This window comes from Ruditapes philippinarum, unplaced genomic scaffold (assembly GCF_026571515.1).
Source record: "Ruditapes philippinarum isolate M1 unplaced genomic scaffold, ASM2657151v2 ctg34_1_1_1_1, whole genome shotgun sequence".
In the NCBI taxonomy this organism is placed as follows: Eukaryota; Metazoa; Mollusca; class Bivalvia; order Venerida; family Veneridae; genus Ruditapes; species Ruditapes philippinarum.
Genome location: NW_026863663.1, coordinates 467,729 through 488,318, shown reverse-complemented (window position 1 = coordinate 488,318; position 20,590 = coordinate 467,729). Strand labels below are relative to the sequence as shown.

Below are 20,590 nucleotides of genomic sequence, written 5' to 3'. Positions count from 1 at the left end.
TTCGATGTCAGCAAACAGTACGGAAATATACGAAGGTTCTCGAATCTATACGAATAACTGACGTTAATATATTCAATGTTCATGGCGAGTATAACAAATCTTCTTTATTTCCAAGGACTAAAGATAACCACATAGATAACTTTTGCTTCCCTTACGTGCTTTATAAATATGTTCCAATTTATCATTTTGTAGATTTATCTACTTTGGTTATTATATGTCAGATTTGTGCCTTGAATATCAATTTGTTTATTTGCGAATCATATAATTATCATATTCATGACTTCCTTTTTGCCATTTTCCGTGTTCCTCACGTTCACTTAATTAAAGTGTATAAAGCTATATATATATCTGATACAAAAATTATTGTTTGGATTTTTAAAAATAACACTGCCAAAATGTTTGTATGAAATAAAGCTGGTAATTAATTGCCTTAAAGCGAGTGGCGCATGCACAAAATCATTGCTAAACGAATAAACCCTACTTAAAATAGCAAAATAATATTTTGTTCCGAAACATTTTATTCTGTTTATGTACACTTATTCATGTGTGTTAAATAACAAGGACATTCTATGTAACAACTTTGTCGGGAATCAACCATATAATTATGGAACCAATATAATTTTACTGTTAATATATTTTATAAGAAAAAAATAATAAGATTTAGATTTATACCCTTTAAAGGTCACCATAAACATAATAAGTCTGTAAGGCTATGGTTTGGAGCCACCGTTTATCCCCTCAGTGATCGTAAGAGGCGAATAAATGGGTTTGAATAACTGGAGTCTTCCGGTCCAGCGCGGTAAGGTATAAACACAAAATAATTTTTTTAGCGGAAGCAAATATAAATCATTTAACGAAATGATTTTACGAAACGTGACAAATGTTTTACGTTCCAGATACTTGCTTGCCATAGTAAATGACAGGGAAGTATTTTAATGCATTACATGAGTAGTTTTCCATGCAATAAAGGAAATATTGCTGATTAAACGAAATCATATTACGAAAAGTGAGAAAAAAAAAGGTTTTGCGTTGCAGATATTTGCTTGCCATAATAAAAGTTTTTGTTGCATGCAATAAAAATGCATAATATAGATAAATATACAAAGGCAAAGGTTTTACCAACAGTTTACATACATTAGCGACGAGTTTTCCTCTTAGGTGTTTTATTCATAATTCCCATTACGAACGTAATTAAGTGTATACAAGTAAAGTTATTCTACATAAAATGACATCTCTATGTTATCTGCAAAATGAAAATGAAGAAAAAAAAGCCAATAAAAGTCTGATATGTAATGATAAATAATAATAAATAAAAGCGTTATTTAAAATGGAAGTGACTAAAATTATGGCTGTAAAAATTGAATCAAGTGTAGGGTTAATTCAATGGTGAACCCTATGTCACTGTGAATTCGATACAAATTTATCACAGCGTGCTACTGTATCCATCTAACATATCTCATACATTTAAAACCCGGAAGTTTTCCCACGTTATTTTAGTACGGGTGAACGGACAGTTAACGGAGCATTTAACTGATGCTTGTCACTTTGTTAAAAATACTGTTGAATATGCATTTAGTAAAGTAAAAAAATACGTGTCAGGTTCATCAAACGATACACATAAATGAAAGAACAAAAAAAATGAATAATAATTTTTTCAGACTGATTTCAAATCAATATTTTGCATTTATTTGATACAGTACAACCTCGGCAAAACGGCACCTTGTGGAAAATAAATATGTTGGTTGTTATTGAGAGATTAATTTTTGTAAGAAGTCTTATTTAAGGAAAAAATAACTATTGTTGTTGTGAGGTGTTTGCTTTAGAGATATTAAATTTATTATTAATACTGTTGGAAACAAATAAACTGTCTGCTATTTCTAAGAGGTAATTGCTTCACAGAGGGCCGCTGTGTGAAGGTTACATCGTTTATTATAGCATACAGAGATAAATAATGACTACAGTCATCAGAAACTATCTTCAAAACCCCGTCATTAAAAAGCTAAGGAAATAGAATGAAGTTTAAGCTTCAACAAAAAAAAACAAAAAAAACATGCGCTCCCCACGGCTATCTAAATAATTTTTATGTGGAGAAGTTGTTAGTTGTTTGCGAGAAAAAAATGGTGCCGAACTGGTGCACAATCGAAGAACGCTTGAGGGGTATAACCCTGACTCTGTTTGCTGGTTTTTGACTTAAAAACTGATTTAGACTGTCGCTTAAACCACCATCACCACCACCACCACCACCACCACAACAACAACAACAACAACAACAACAAACATAAGCAGCATAAATGATTTTGTATTATAAAGCAATTTCAAAACTTTAAAATGAATACTGTATTTTTTGCAAACTCCAATTTTATTTTATTGTTAGTATTTGTATACTGATTTAACATGTATTTAATGCAGTGAATAAATTATTGCGTGTTTGCGTTTCCGGTAAACAACATAATAAAACTATAAAAACCCATGTAAATATCAATCTTAGATAGCAAAATTTGATTATATAGCCTTATTTATTCATAACTGTAATAAAAAGCATATGAAACTTAAAAACCTTTTATTGAAATATTTTGAATCTTTATTTCCCTTTTCAATTGAATCTGTTGTAACATTAAAATGTTTTATCTACGTAAGACGTAGAATAATCTGTGTTCGATACGGGAATTCCCCGACAGATCAATAGAACAAGACCAGGAAGTTTTGATTCCGTCGTCAAGTTCACACGAAAATAATGGGCTTTAATGGGATTTAAAATATAGTTCATGCTTGTCAGTGTCGATCTCTTTTTTTATCAGTAACTGGTGTGCCGGGGGGGGGGGGGAGGGGGCGTAGAGGGGTCATTTTTGGTAGAAGATTAAAATTAGTGCCAAGCGTCTATTAAAAGTTAGACTTTATAACTTTCACTGGAAAGTCCAAATGAGGCATATGAAAAACTTTCACCTTCTTTTAAAAAAAAAAAGCAAAAAAAAAACTATGATCAATAGAAATGACGATGGTGGAAACAGGCTTCCGTAGTTTTGTAACATGTAAAGCTCATCAAGTTGCGTAATAATAACTTAAAGTATCGTCTGGTCAAATTGCCCGGATATGATTGTTTGCCTCGTTGCATAAATCACTTATTATAACGCTACAAGCGCACAAAAGAGCTTATATTGTCATATTGTTGAAAAAAGTGACTTAAGTTAGATATCATTGGTTGATGTAAAGAAGAAGTCACCATTTCTTTGAACTACGCAATGAGCAATGTACATATTCAGTTTTCGATAAATAGCCACTTTTTCTCGACGGTATAATCAAATACTATAGTAGAGTATTTCACACTAATATTTTATACAACAAGACATAAATCTATCAAAATTTAATTAAATGATTTTGACATTGACATGGCATTTACATGCTTTAAACTATGCAAAAACAGCCGTGTTAAATACACAGGCAATTAAGCAACATGTAAGAAATATAAAAATCAAATTTTAATTTGTTTCACATCGAAAAGACATTGATGTGTTTTTCCAACAATATAACGTGTTGTTGTTGTTTTTTCTTTACTTGTTTAAATACAGTCACCAGAAAATTCTATGTATAACAATGAACACCATAAAACATAAACACTTCTGTATTATTGGTCTGGATACTGCATTTTTTTATTTTTATAAATTGACTCAAACAAATGCTCATTTTAAACAAATTTCAAAATGTGTATAGTAAAGGTATAAATGTCTTTAAAAATTCAGTATAAAATCGATACATTCTGGCCTTATTATCAATGTTGACACACTTATTACAATACTTTACTATATGAGCCGCGTCACGACAAAACCAACATAAAGCGTTTGCGACCAGAATGAATCAAGACCAGCCTACGCATCCGCGCAGTCTGATCAGGATCCATGCTGTTCACTTACCAATCCTATTACAAGTTGAGAAACTGATAGCGATAAGCATGGATCCTGATCAGACTGCGCGGATGCACAGGCTGGTCTGGATCCGTGCTGGTCGCAAACGCACTATGTTGGTTTTGTCATGACGCGGCTCATATAGTTTCATTAATTTTGATTCGTCTTTTGAGATGAGATAACTATTATGATGACGTGATAGTGTTGGACATGGACTGGTAGATAATCATATTACACATATCTTCCGGATTGAGAATAATTATCATCTTACAGCTTTTTTCCGGACTAGATTGCCATCTACGTCAATTTTCTTTCTTTATGCTATCGTTTTCCCTCTTTTTAAATAATAATATAAATTCAAAAAGGGTTATTTAACAATACAAAAAAAAACATCATCCATTATTTGGCTAGATTGCAACGTGCGACACCTTTTACCATTAAAAAAATAATATGATACCTAAAAATGTGAATTAACGATATAAAACATTTCTTCCACAATAAAAAAAAGTTTTCTGAATGATTAGATTGCGACCTTAGAGCTTTATTTTGGTATTCTTTTATTTTTATAAATATAATACCAAGAAAGGTGATTTAAAAATATAACACATTTCTTTCGCAATGAAAATAAGTATTCATTAACATTTAAGGATTAGATTGCGACCTATGACCTTTTTTCTTACCTTTTTTTATAAATATAATACCAAAAAAAGTGAAAACAGGAGATGATTCATCTTTTGTAATAGTTAAATACACATTATACTTTCACGCTGAGATGAACTAAATTCTTATCCATCATGTTGTATGACAAATTTGTCAAAATAACAATTTTGTAAAGTTTAAATGATTAAACATTCTAGTTTATTTCACTTCTTCTGAAGTGAAATCTGTTCTCTCTTAAAACAATAATGATGTGTTTTCATGTGAACAATGACAAGCATATTGATAAATGAGCCGCGTCATGACAAAACCAACAAGTGCGTTTGCGACCAGCATGGATCCAGACCAGCCTGCGCATCCGCGCAGTCTGATCAGGATCCATGCTGTTCGCTTTCAAACCCTATTACAAGTAGAGAAACTGACAGCGAACGGAATGGATCCTGATCAGACTGCGCGGATGCACAGGCTGGTCTGGATCCATGCTGGTCGCAAACCCATTATGTTGGTTTTGTCATGACATGGCTCAAATGATATTTTAAACAGATGGTGTTTCGAACAATTTATGCAATATTTCCATAACAAGTACGTTTACTTTCGGTATATTTCGTGATTTTCCGAATGTTGCCGATTTGACCAAAAGCGATCACTTAAATTCGTTTAACCACGAAACTGACGAAATCAAAATTAAATTTAAAATTAAATCATGAATGAGGAGGCTGAAATGAATGTGTCTAATATTTTGACATTCCAACTGTAGACCAATACAATGTAGCTTTAATTTAAACTTTTTTATCAAACCTTGAAGTACACAAACGGCCAATTATATACATTTTTTGACCACCAATTATTTATCACTACAAAATAAACTAACTTAAATATAAACAACTGGAAAGAAAGACAGCAACGTGTATGCACCTTTAGAATATCAGTTGAATAAATTCATCGCCGAAACTTGTAATTTAGCACGAAAAGATAACATTCAAAACGCTTAAAACATTTTTGGTCAAACCTTTGTTTACCTATATTTAAAAGTAATAAAACAATGAACAATGAGGATATTGTATTGTATACATTGATAATGACAATATGTACAAATAAAGATGACACAATCAACTTGAAAAGATTGTTTTATCACTGTTATAAATTGATAATAGCATGATATTGTAAAATAAATATGAAATAGCAAGTGAAATGTCGTACAATATAATTAGAATATGATTGTCGAAATGATACGAGAGTTAATCCAAAATATAAATTGTATTTTGTTTTTGTTTCGTAAAAGCACTAATTTTAAATGGAAATTCTAGACCATAAATATAAAAACTCGCAGCATTTTTGACACAAAATAGACACATCTGTGTATTTTTGAATTATATTATAACGTCTATAGAATATAAACAAAAGTAAACCTACCGGTCTATGAGCCTTGTGTTCGAGCCAACCTTCGCAGAACTTTTTGTTCCTAGCTGACATCCGTTGAAGACTTCCGTCAGACATTTTGTCAATTCTATATATTAATATCAATTGTCTTCAATTAAAAACAAATGTTTTAATGCTTTTTAAAGCATTTATCACTTCGCTGCTCCGTCAATGTTGAAAAACTTGTCCATGCAATGAAAGTTTACCTACATTCCATATAAAATCCCATTACGTCATAATTTGTATTAGCTTCCGAACTTACCGATCCCTCTTTTACTTAGGTTTATATCTACCTACAATAAAACACTTAACCACGTTGTGATATAAAATTTTCTTTAAACACCGATCTTTTTTTTAACATCTGTTTTCTTATCAGCATAAACTTCAAAATCAGTTAAACCCTCAATATATAACTACAACGTCCGCGTGCACTACTTCTATTTAACTTATCGAACAGTACTTTGAATACCTGATATCTGTATTTATACCCGTATATATCCCGATGTCATTGAACAAGGAAGTCTTAAAGGTATAAACTTCAATTTGTTATGCGAGACTCTTGAATAGGGTATTTTATGCATATGTTTGGTAAGTATCAAATAAGCCGTATATAAGTACATCGTAGACATGCTTGACTAATTTTCAATACTGCTCGACATTTCGGTAATTCCCCACACAGTTTTCATTTCGACATACATAAGACATCTGATATATGTGAATAAAGAATGGTTCAATTCAAGATGACCTTTTTAACTGACGAAAATGCGGTTTTAAAATCCGTCGACCATATCAAAATATGTCTGTAGTAACGTTAAATTGTAATATATCAAATTAACATACACTGACATCGATTGTAGAATAAACAACAATGTGTAAATTGTAAGTTATCTTGATTAGAAATTGGGATACATTTTACTTTTTGCTTATAATTTACTAATAATTTCTGCAACTGTTTCAGTGCCAAGTAAACTGTCGGGTTGCAACTCTACCTGTTAATTAGCATAAATGTAGCATAACCACTGAATAAAACAAATTTATGAGAAATTTATGTCGCATGGGATTAGAGAAACTACAACATTTTCTTTGTACAATTCACATTATACTAGTATATGACACTTAGACCTTATCGTTTAAAATCTTGAAACATTACCTTCGGTAACTATTTAAATTTAATGGTAAAATTAGAAATGTACATATTAACATTACAATACAAACTAACATCTTGATATTAGAAACCAAGTAAATTGTAAATATAGAAGGACTGGGCCGAAAATTTTATAACAACATTACCTATAATACTTAAAACTTTATATTTTAAATGCATATATTTGTACAAAGCACAAATAGCACGCCTTAATTTTAAGTAATGACAACAAAAACAACAACAACAATAAAACTATAATAACAATATGTAAATCCAGTCTTGCAAACGTTATGTGGCATTATCATTTAAATAATTAACCAGAGATGTATAAATCAAATTACCTGCTCAATAGAACACTTGTAAAGTTCTGTTTGGTGGCTGTAGAAAAAAATGTTCCGAACGTCATTTCAGGAAGCTATAAAAATTGCCCCGTTATTTCTCGTTGTTTAGAATCATTGATTCCATTAAATTCAGTGTTGAAGGTTGAATATCGTTTAAACCGGTGTTAGGTGGCCTGAAAGATGTTACACTTTTTCACTTCTCCCGTGAACAGATAAATAAAACCAAGACTGTATTTGAGCCGTGTCACGACAAAACCAACATAGTGGGTTTGCGACCAGCATGGGTCCAGACCAGCCTGCGCATCCGCTCAGTCTAATAAGGATCCATGCTGTTCGCTATCAGTTTCTCTGCTTGTTATTGGGTTGGTAAGCGAACAGCATGGATCCTGATCAGACTGCGCGGATGCGCAGGCTGGTCTGGATCCATGCTGGTCGCAAACCCATTATGTTGGTTTTGTCGTGACACGGCTCATTTTTGATGCATTTTGTTGTGTTCATTACTTCCGAGGGACCACCCCTTTCCAGAATCATTTTACACAAAATAATATGTTTGCCTAGGAACATTCATATACATACAATTACTTTGTAAAGAAACAAAAACAAGACTTTGTTTATAAATTATCGCCTTAAGATGTAGTTTTCTGTATCTAATATTTCAGATAAGTTCAGTATTATATAAGGAGTAATAGTTATTGACGATGTCCATAAAAAGTTACCATACAAACAAAACAAAGCATATCTGTTTTGTAAAGTCAATCTTTAAACTCTTAAATCATTAGCATTCGTTCGTGTATTTTGTTAAGCAGTAAACATGGACCAAATAGAAAGAAGGTGTTCGCATTATTTTCTCACAGTTTGCATGTCTTAAAGTGAACATAACTTTTCTTGCTTCGGAATTTTAAATTGGTAACGACAAGCAATACAGAGTTATTACCCTTTATTTCGTTAAAATCTCCTACTACAGCTGTTCTGTATAATACAATTATAATTAAATTTAAACATAGTTATTTTAGCTCATTTATGTTGCTCGTACTTCACTTCAGTGTTGTTCTATATTTCTGGTCCTTCGGAATCAGTTATTGTTGAAAATTGAGTGAAGCTCAACTCAAGCCTGTGCTAGGGGGCGTGAGGGATGATGTAATTTTGTTGTGATTAATGCTTCAGAGGATCACAGTTTTTTCCAAATTTCAAAGCACATTTCAACTACTCTCAAAGTTGCTTCTTAGAACTTATCAGTACTAATATCATAAGAGGTAAATAAGTCGTCCACCAAACAAGGCTAGAGCGCACTATTTCTGGACTGAGAGGTCAACATTTGATACCATTTGTCACAATCACAGTCTTGGACCTGCCTAAGGTTGACAAGATATACTTTAAACAAACAATTAAAACAACAATATCAACTAATAATTTCACACTTGGTTTGATGGAGTCTGTTTATAAGACATACAAGGGGTGTTCAAATATGAATGCAACTGGGTCAATTTTCAGAAGTGCTTAACAAACAGTGCAACAATAATTTACTCAGTCCTTTGAAATACTCACCACCATGTGATTTACACAGTTTTAGTCTTTTAATCCAATTTTAATTGCGTTTTCATAGGTATACTGTTCAGACACTGGAAAATAGCCGAACCGAGAATTTTCGGTTTGATATTTTCTTTCAGCAAGGTGTTTTTTTGAGCCTCGGAAATAGGAAAAAGTCAAAAGGGCAAGATCTGGCGAATAAGGAGGGTGAGGACGCTCGACAACCTTTTCCTGTTTCAGATATTCTCATACAATTGCCGCTTTGTGTGACGAAGCATTGTCATGCAACAACCTGACACTACGAAGACCTGTTGTTGGTCGACGATTTTTCAACTATTTCTTTAATTTATGAAGGACCTAGCCTTTGTTTATCTTGACATCTACAGATTTATCCCCCTTTGGTACGGCAATTTGATTCATGGACCTTGATTGGTAAATAAAATTAAATAAGGACCTTTTTGACTCTTATGGTGGGTTTTGCTATGCAAGGTCTTTGACTTTCTTTGGTTGCCCATATTTTGTTATGTATCTTTCGCTTGGGCTGATAAAAGATAACCCACGTCTCATCGCCAGTGAAGATATTTGCGAAAGATCGATTGTTGTTTTTAGGGAACAGTTTCAACAATTGTTTGAAGATTTTTACCTGAGCAAGTTTTTGCTCTTTTGTAAGGAGAACGGGTATCCATCTGGCACTTATCCTTCTCATTTTTGAATCATGTCTGATAACTGTATGAGCGGCTCCTACAGAGATACCAATGCATTTAGCTATATACCTATTTGTAAATATTGCATCAGTAGCAAGTTACCTTTTCAACCATTTTTTGCGAAGTTGCAGTTTCCGGACGGCGTGCATGATGTGCATAATTTTTACTGAATCCACACCACTTTTAAATTTCAAACACCACCGAGTGACAGATGAAAAAGAAAGTTTATTGTTCCCATAAACACGACATATTTCATTAGATACGTCTTTCGCCTGTATACCAAGAATACAGCGGTTCTTGATATAGGACCGTATTTGGTCTGTGAAAGGAGACCTTTTCGCAACCATTTTAGCTATATTATACACGAGTAGATAGCGTTAATCGAGCTATTGTCAAAGCTAGACTGAACTGATTTACACATGCATTGTATCAATTGAGAGCTAACACAAACATATATGCAATACATGTACATAGTTCATGCAAAATGTGGTTATAAGCGAGATATTGACCTAGATGCATTCATATTTGAACATCCCTCAAAATGACAAAATGCAAAATAAATCACTCCCTCAGCACCGTCTTTAGTGGGTTTCAATCTTCAACAATAACGTGCTAAAATCAATGATCCCGAAGAATAAGAAAATATAACAATACTGAAGCGAAGTACGATGCCACGCAACAATTGACATCTGCTCTAGTGAAGTATAAATAACTGAAAACTAGGTGATCTCTCGGAAGCAATCATGTCAAGTGCGTACAAATTCTGTTCTGTTTTGCTGTCGGATTAAAAAACTGGTTTCAGCAATGGTGTTTAGGTACTTTTATAATTGTTAAAACAAAATATCATTTTACACTATTGCACCTAAGAAACCTGCATAACTATATGACTGAATGTTTTGTTTGAAATCCATTACTTTATAAATGGAATATTATCAATTCACCTACTCAAAAATTGTTCGTCTGGTTTACATATCATAACATACCAATAATAATACAGGCTAATCCAGATCAAAAAACCCATTTGATAGTATTTATATATTGTTTTAAGTACTTTTTATAAAACTTGACCATTAGGTTAATCCTGGTTAAGACTTTGAATTAAAGACACCGAATAATCGCATTTTGTGACCGTTACTTTAAAAGTGTTTCAATGTTAAATGTGTCAGTTGTTTCATAATAAAGAGATCATATGATATAACTTTATGTATATGATTCTTTTTTGGAAATTTTCATCAAAGATTTTACGGTGAAAAATGACGCGTTCATTTTGATAACAATTTGAAAATGTTTTAAATGCAATGATGGCGTTAAAAGGACCGGGGAATTCTTTGAAGAAAAATCCATACGGTGATCCAACAAAAGCAAGCCCATATGGAAAACTACCCACAAAATCTGTAAAGAAGCCAAAGAAAGAAAAATCTTCGGATGAACCAGCCGGAAGTAGTTCTAATGGCGCTCCTGGTGTTGCGCTGAAAGAAGTGTTTGGGGTTCTTGCTGATGAAAATGGCCGAATAACGTCGGCCAAACTGCGATCCTATGTCAAAGAACTTGGACTCGATTTTACAGATGAAGAAGTCAAAGACATGATGCAGATGGTTGATCCCTCAGGAAAGGGTGAAGTTTCGTACAATAGTAAGTATCATTTTATTATTGAAAAAAAAAGAATCTAGGGCATTTTCACAGAGGAACTGTTGTTTGAACTGAAATTAACTAACGTGTATTCTTTCATAAATTATAAGTGGAATAGCAGAAATTATCAAGGTAGAGTTATATAGATAAAATTCACAATTCGATACTTCATGCGGCATAAGTTGACATAATGATATAAAATCATATTAAAATGGAGTATACTGTTTAATTTCAATACTATAAATGCTATTATATGAAATATCTGTTTTGTTATGCTTTGATATTATTTCAGTTTAGAAATGATGTGGTGTACGAGTATACTAAATGTTGATAACTTCTTTTTTTCAGACTTGCTTGGAGTTGTCCGAGATTTCAGCCACGAATTTCCAACAGTGAAACTAGTAAGTAGCATTTACTGCCAGATTACTGGAGAGTTATCTGAATGAAAATGGAGATACAATTTTTGTTAAAAGTTCTTGCAAATATATGAAATGTAGCATTTACTAACGTTACTCACTTAATATAATTACATTATTTGTAAAGATAAAAAAATGACAAATAATAATAATAATAGAAAACGAATTTGCTTGTAGACAAAAAGGATCGAAAATCTAATTTCGTTAAAAGTAATATAAATCATTACTAAAGACTGCGAGATCTATTTATCATTTAAGGCAAAGAAACAGTAAAAGTTCTCTTAAACAAGTTATTCATGTGTTTTTTTCTTTTTCCTGAATTCAGACAGAAGAGGAATTGACAAGAGAACTAACTAGTCTAACAACAATCACTGAATCATCCACGCAAGAGAGTAACACGGACGATATTCAAGAAGAAGCAACAAGCAGTGGTGGTAAAAATGTTGATAATATTGACCAAGTTGAAGACAGTGTAACGGTGCCTGATGAGACTCAAGACTCGAGACCAAAATCATCTCGAGAAAGAATAGCAGAAATTGCAAAAAGAGCTATAAAAGACTTAGATGACAAAATGTCTGTCATCAGAGAAGATGAGGAACTGGAAGAGCCCGACGATGTAGAAAGAGAAGATAAAGAATCTGGCAATTCAAACAGACACTCAGAATCTGAAAATGCAGAGAATGATAAAAATATAAATGAAGGTGATAAAGAAGAAAATGAAGAAGACGAAGTTTTTATTGACGAAAACGACACAACAGGTGCGGATGGTAAAAATAAATCAGATATATCTAAAGACGAAACAGTCAATACCTCTGTTTCAGCTGAAGGTAAAAATAGTGAATCTGAGGATGCTACAGGCAGTGAACTCGAAACTGAAAACGAATGTACAGATAACATGTCAACTCGAGCTAGTACTGTTCAGGAACATCGTCTTGATTCAGCAATTTCGACAGCTGTTGGTCGAGAAAGTATATCTTTGAAGGAAGAAAGAGACATTAAAGAGAAAAGGAGTAACTCAAGGAAACGTGGTACAAGTCAGGTTGGTAACTTTAAAGAAAAATTATGCGAAATGTATGTAAATGGTCAAAGAGATAAATTATAAAAGTTGTTCTGTTATTCAAAAAGTGTGTTACAGACAGGCATAAGATTTCATCCATCTTATACACTATAATTCTTAATGTATCTAGTAAAAAAAAAATCAAATCATTCATACCGCAAGAGAAATGCATTCATTCGCTGTTTCATAAGACAAGTATTTACTTAGGTTAACCGAAGCACGTTTAAAAAATCAACTCGATAGTAGCTGATAAAGGTGAGAAAAAGGGACAAACATAGAAGATGGACATGTACCTAGAAGTCATCGGCTTATCGCATGCAGATGCCTCTACAACATCTACTAAAACTAACTTTAAATTTGGGTTTCTTTCAAATGAAGACACCATCAAATACTGTAAGTTAGTACCACCAAAGGATCATGATTAGGTGCATTCAATAATCAACATTTAAAATATAATCTTTTTCAGTCTTCAAATAGATCAAGAAAAGGATCAATACAGAAAGACAATCTGCGGAAGACAAGTATGAGTAAAGAAAGAAGTAAAAGTAGGCCACGAAAGTCTGAGGAGGAGAAACCCCAAGTTGTAGCTGAACGACGAAAGTCAGTTCCTCGCAGAAAGTTCAGCGGGGTAGATGACCCGAATTTTTACTCAACTATGGGATGTTCGTTGAAATTATCACAGATTAGGACGAGACAAAAGATTTTATATGTGATGTGGCGAGCTGTTTATGACGAGGCAATACGAAGAGCAGAACAGGAAAAGACAAAACTAAAGGTACAATAGGAACGGTTACAAATCATATAAACAAAGAATGATTAAAACGAATGTTAATCAATAACAAAGTAGCAAGTGCTGTTACGGTTTAAATGCATTAATTGGAATGTCATTTATGAAGGATATGTTATAGCCCAAATTATTCTGAAATGCCAAAGAAATAACAATAACAAATCGGTCTTAAGATATGATGTACTGTATTTGTAATTATTGAAGAATTTCTTTTTTACTCAAAGTTTCATTTGCAAAGATAATGTAAGTGAAATTATGCAAACATCCAAAAGTAGGGAAAACGTAATAATGCAGTTCAAGCAAGACACATTTTATACTATTTCATCTATTTTATACACTAAAGAGGCAATATCCGTATCCATATTTGCACCCTGTATATGTATTAAGTACATTGAACTTATAACATTACTTAATGCATATTTGTTAAGGACTCCATTTCTTGAGTTTTTAGAATCAATGCTACAACGCGTTTTAACTATGAACCCTTTTGAATAGACTTTTCTTAACAAATACAGCTTCCTATGGGGGTTTCCCTAAATAATACCACATAAAACATACTGCATTACGTGTTACTTCACTTAATGCAAAAAAAAATGTCATTTCAATTTGAAAATAACTGAAATATTCATGTTCTTTTAGCTTGTTCTTATTGCTCTTATATCCATTTCAGGCAAAGAGGAGAACTTCGAGAACATGACGGCAACATATTTTATCATTTAGAGGCATACGAAGCATTCAAAATGCTGCTAGAAAATTTAATACAAATGCAGTTTATAGATCCATGTTGAAGCATTAAATGACGTTATGGAAAGAAATCAAATCTTTGAAAAACTCCTTAAAAGCAATATATGAAATGCACACATGGTGTGTTTAACTTACCTGCTTACAAGCAGGAGCATTTTTTTACTGCATGCTCATATTTGCAAAATGTTATTCGTGTGACAAATTAGTTTGTAAAACACAATTCATGTGACAAATGAGGTCGTAAAATGTGATACGTTTTATAAATAAGTTTGCGGAATGTAATTTGCGTGACAATTTAGTTTGCAACGTGATTTGCAAAATAATATTTGTGTGACAAATGATTCTGGAACGTGATATGTATGCCAATTTAATTTTCGAAATGTGATTTGTGTGACGAATGAGTTTGGGACTAAGATAAACTTCAACAGCCACGATATTCATTGTTCAAGAATATGTAAAACACGAAAATCACACTGACAAAAGCTGTTCTCGAGATAAAAATTGCTTCAAATATTGTAATGGAGATTTTCTTCAATTATTTTTTTTTTCTGAAAGTTTTTTATTCTTTAGCTTCTTTAGCAAGACTGTATATTATAGTCATTCACGTCATCCTCATAAACATGTATCAATATTTCATTGTTGGTATTGAATGGATGTTACCCGGAATTTAACATATGTAGAGTTTTCCCTATTTCATACTGTGTGTACAAACTTTTACCATCATAGTGATTAACGAGTAATGCTTTTCCGCTTGTTTCCGATATTTTATTACGAAATTGTTACTGTAAAACCCTGGATATGATGGGGGAAAAACCAAGTTCCGCAAAAATGTCTATAATTAAATGACTGTGACATCTTCTGGAGCGTTATTTTATTTGTAATTTTGTGACAGCTATGCAAGAATTACATCATTTATATAGATAATTAGTTGATCGTTTACATATACATATGTATTACAACATATTACAGTTGGAAATAAAAACTATGAACTGTTCTAAAGATTTTTTCAAAATCCCATTATTGCGTTTAAAGTTTTGAAATTATTTATACACATTGACAAGATATGTTTATTAAATATCCGTAAAAGAAGCAACTCAAATATCGTAATCAGGTAAAAGATGTTGTGCCGAACTTGGAATGCTGACAATGTTTAGTAACCGGAAGTTCATGTGGATGATAAATAAACAACCGGAAGTTGGATGTTGAGGAGTTAAATAATAAGATTTTAAACTGTAGATCATAGATAGTGAAAAAATAACAAATCGTATTTAATGATGTAGTATTAATAAGCCTTAAGTAGAAATTCGTGTTTACGTTTTCATGAGTGAAAGCAGATCTTTTTGGGCCAGAAACGATTTTTTTTTTGTTGGTAGAATAAATTCATTAACAAAAATAGTAGTATTCATGTAAACGGTCAATGTAGTTCTTTTCAGATGCAAATAAAATTTCTGTAATGCGTATTGTCAGCTGATGAAAAAAGAAGTTATTTTAATTAATCATTTTAGAATAATATGACTTTTTACATTTCTTTACTAACTGATTTCGTCCAGAGACATAGATAACAGTTATCTATGTCTCTGTTTCATCACTGATTTAGCTAAGGTAAGACAGAATTTGGGCTTCATCGCAGACACACCTAAAGTAAAACAAGGTTCTTGCTTTCATCAAAAATATATGTAAGGTAAGTCAGGATTTTGACTTCTTCACAGACATATCTAAGATAGGAAATGGGTTGGTCTTCATCACAGACTCATATTAGGTAAGACATGTTTTGGCCTTATCACAGATAATACTTTTTCTTAACAGTTTTTTTTTTATCACAGACATATCTAGAGCATGACTTGGATAGTTCTTCATAATAATCGTATTTGAAGTAAGACTGGTCAAGTTCTTCATCATAGACACATTTGAAGTAATACTGGTCTATATATTTAAGATAGGACTTTGCTAGTTCTTTATCATAGACATATTTCAGATAGGAATGGACATATTTCAGGGTGGTGGTAGATTCTCAGAGAGTACAATAATATGGGTACAACTGAGTGAATAAAGTAACTACCTAACTGTGTCTTGGAATTGGTTCTAGACAGTTGGTGGTCTAGACAGTTGGTGGTCTAGACAGTTGGTGGTCTAGACAGTTGTTTCTTCATTTGTAGGTTTATGATCACAAGTTCCAATCCCAACAAAGGATTGTTTCTAGTACATTTGCATCTTTCTATTAAGAAAAATGATATAAGTAAAAACACAGATATATAAACAAATCTTATCTTATATTTAGCTCCATGGTAAAAATATGAATATAAGATTTCAAAATAACTGAACAATAAAGCTTTGATTGTTTTTAAAGAATGGACAATCACACTCCTATTAAAGTCACAAAACTAATGAAACTTTCCTCATCTATAAATTAAAATCAAAAGAACACTTTATTCTATAAATATAATTTATTCAAAATAAAATAAGCATTCATTTAACAAACAACAATAACAACAAATTCATGCACAAAACACGTTTCCTAGTTAGGCTAGCAATGTATAACATTTTTGTATAACACTTTGAAAAAAAAATTTCTTCAATATTTCAAATGTACACCTCATACACATATTCCATTATTTTAGTACAAAATCTTTAGAGGGGCATGTCTCCAAATGAAATAAAATAACCGTTCAAGAATTTAAACTAAAAAAAAAAATAAATTTACAGTCCAAGAAATGTATATACATTCACAAACTAAGTGAAACTTTGAATGCATTACCCACAATATGTCATAATTTTCAATCTTTATTACCAAATTTTCACCCGAATTTTAAGTAACAGGTTAATTTAAATTTCTGTATTGTATAGAATTCTGACAAGTTTTAGAAGACTGTAAGCACCTTAAGTTATGTTAATTTTTTATAATGTGTACACTTGGCATCATTTTTACTGTTACAACAATTTTCAAGTTTTTGTAGTTGGGAGGTGAGCTGCTTTAAACTATAGCTAGTATATCTCATGAATTGTATTGATAACAAGAATGAAGCCTAACTCACTTTTTTTTAACCCTTAACCTGCCGAGTTTCTGAAATGGACTTTTCCAGCTTTTTTTGTGGATCAGTCCATTCTCAATTTGAGGATATTAAGATGAAAATTTAAAGTTAGTCAGCCAACACTGAATAATATATGATTAGTTATATATGGTTAGACTGCAAGGAAGTGCAGACTGGCCTTAGGTTATACTGGTCACAAAGAAGTCACTTCCAGTTTCAGCAAGATAAAGATTACAGGCACATCACGCCTAAGAAACAAATAAATTTTTACTTCTTTAGGGAGTGCAACAATAAATTTTATAATGTTAATGGTTTCTAAGGGAAATGTTAGAGGCTTGTTACCTGAAATAATAGTGATAACTGAGTAATAATTTGTCATAATAGTAGTAAAATGTAAAACAAAGTAGTATTTTGCCTTCCATACAAAAAACTTATTCACTATAATTGTACTTATTGCCAAAAAGCAACAGATGAAAAAGATGGTTAAGGTAATTGGCCAATGAGAAACTTTTTGGATATTATAAAACTACAACTAAATTAAAAAGCTTTTGAGAAATAAAACAATGAAAGCATTTTTGAGGCATAAAGGGCTTTTAAAGGTGTAAAGCTATAAGGTGTAAAGCTAAAACTGGCAAAATGTTATAAAAAGAATTTCCAAAAGTTGTACATTCACATGATTTTCACATTCTAATGATTTTATCTAAAAGAGTTTTAACCAAAAAAAACAACAACAAAAAACATAAACAACACCAACAACATGCCACTCAGTATTTTTTATGCTCACAAATTTTATAAGGAAAAAATATAAAATGTTCCCTAGCAAAATTTTCAACTGCTATTTTTTGTTGATTTTGCTATGGCCCAGTGATAATTTGAAATTTGTATAATACTATCATCATTAAATTTGTGTTAAGTATGTACTAAAAAACTATATTAGTTGGCTATCTATATGCTATCAATAAAAGCAATGCATATAGAATCAAGCTAAATAATTTATTTTTTACTAATACTAATTCTTAAATGCCATGTTTTCATAAACTAAGTTCACAAAATAATACAGCAAATTGTAACTTATCTCATGTAGAAATGTATATAAGCAGTAATTTTTTTTCTGATGGCTTCTGCTTTTTAAATTGGGAAGATAATCACTGTAATCATTAAAACTGGTAAAACTGAATGTGAAAAAGAAATCTTTTTTTTTCATATGAAAGTATACATGATGGTTCCAGCAAAAGCCACATGCACATAATCCTTCAAAGAAACAAGCTGGTAAAGAAGGTTGGGGCAAAATCTTCTTAATTTGGAGGAATTTCAAGATTAGATTGGGAATTTTTGGAAATTGGGAAAAAAACTACATCAAACCTGTATTTTACAAATAACCTTCTAACAAGTTGTACTACAAAGATAGTTGTATTAATTTCAAGTATTCCAATTAAAGGGAGGTAACAAAATTTATACCCATTAATATAACTATTATATCATTTATTATGAAAGTCTAATTATTAAACATCAGGAAAAAAGTTAACAAAAGATAAATGTTAATGATAAAATAAAATCAAGATCTTATTAAATTTAAAACATATATTCTGCTTAATATAAGCAAATTTGTGGCCAAAAAGTTGACTTATTCAGCCATGATTTATAGGCTCTAAAAAAACAAAATGTTTACATATTACTAATAAAAGTTAAAACATCTGTTATGTTAACTTGAATAGCCAAGGTGTAATTTATAAAATGATTCAACGGAAATCATGAAAACATGGTAAGTGAATTCGGTTTTTTCAAAGTGTTTTACTTTTTTGAGCAAAAATTGAATTTTGGCATTAACATCAAAACATCACAAATAGTACCTAAGACTTAGTATCCATAATTAAGATTTGCATAATTGACTGATAGCCTACATTTAGGATTAAAAGCATTTTTACTGCTTTATCCCAAGCTTCTTTGAGGGTTAATAAAAGATATAAGGCCAAGATTGAAACTGTTTCACCACTCAGCTATGGAGGTCTCAATATTCAAAAACTAGTTTATATATACATGACATGCATAATTATGATTAGGTCAATAACTAATACCATAAATTGCACAATTTATAACTCAATAAAAATACAGTAAGAATCTAATACTGATTATTATGCAATGTATGCAAAAAAAAATGTACATTTTGTATACATACGAGGGTTGTCCCAAAATGTCGTAGACTACATTATTTTCTCTTCAACCTGACGTCATAACTTACTAAAATTTACCAGATATCTTCCTTGGTCATTTGTTAATTTACCTACTTAAAGTCAATAGCCAATATATTAGGTAACGCTTTTTATCAGGGTTTTATATTTAACAGTACAGCATACCTGGAGCACGATAAAATATTAGTCAGTGTTGAGAGCATGCTTCTTAAAATAATGCCTTTAACTTCTAGCATAATAATAATTATGGAAAATACATTCATGTGGAATTACGTCATTCATTTTTACGTCATATCACCAACAGACGTTTATGTAACGTTAATTTGAAAAAGTGTGTAGCATAAAACGTAACAGCAGTGCTATTTTGAAAATGCCCAAAATGGCGACGTCAGATGAAAATGCGGCGCAACGCAATGTCATTGAATACTGTGTTGTTGAAGAAGCGTCCAGCGTTAATTGACAACATGGAGAACATTATATTTTATCAAGATAATGCACCTTGCCATAGATCTCAGGAGACACAGATTGAACTTGATGTGATAGGTTTTCAGAGACTTCCGTACGCCCTAAGACTTTGCAGTGTTTCCTTATTTGAAATCACAATTACGAGGTCACAGGTTCGAAAACTTCAGCGAACTCCGCCAGGAAACTCAACTCTGCGAGTGTTGAGTACATTGAAGCAGGACTGTTTTGAAAACGTTTATGATAAATGGGTCGCCCCACACTGACAGTGCATCGCGAAACACGGTGAATACTTTGAAAAACATTTTAAAAAATCTTATAACGTCATGACGTTTATGACGGCGTGCGCCGGGTATGTATAGGTAGCATTCTTTAAATTTTGATAACTTGGTCAATTTTGGAGGTATTTTAATTTTATTTCGCATAGACACACATAAAAGGTGTATTGACTTTTCCCTAGCTGGACGACTCTATTGTTTTATAATTGATTGAGTAAGAGACTTTGTCTATGATATTTTGGGACAACCCTCGTATCAATATGTAAAATCAACATTTAAACTGACACTATGACCATCAAGTCATAGCA

General features: G+C 31.9%; 2 protein-coding genes across 25 annotated transcripts in view; one reads left to right on the top strand and one right to left on the bottom strand.

The window, feature by feature from the left end:
* Positions 1-6,569, bottom strand: part of LOC132722900 (serine/threonine-protein kinase pakB-like) — a 43,096-nt gene extending 36,527 nt beyond the window's left edge. For 13 of the 24 annotated variants that reach the window (XM_060707492.1, XM_060707493.1, XM_060707499.1 and 10 more), the window contains exon 1: positions 5,970-6,569. In XM_060707492.1, coding sequence (XP_060563475.1) covers positions 5,970-6,053 — 84 coding nt within the window. In that variant the 5' untranslated portion in view covers positions 6,054-6,569. The remainder of the gene's footprint in view (positions 1-5,969) is intronic. The other 11 variants (XM_060707504.1, XM_060707507.1, XM_060707509.1 and 8 more) reach the window with 1 other exon arrangement.
* A 4,423-nt stretch (positions 6,570-10,992) lies between these two features.
* LOC132722905 (uncharacterized) lies at positions 10,993-12,838 on the top strand. Its single transcript, XM_060707521.1, has 3 exons — positions 10,993-11,323; positions 11,669-11,721; positions 12,062-12,838. Exons 1-3 carry the CDS (start codon positions 10,993-10,995, stop codon positions 12,836-12,838), a joined length of 1,161 nt encoding a protein of 386 aa, XP_060563504.1.
* The last annotated feature ends 7,752 nt before the right edge of the window (positions 12,839-20,590 follow it).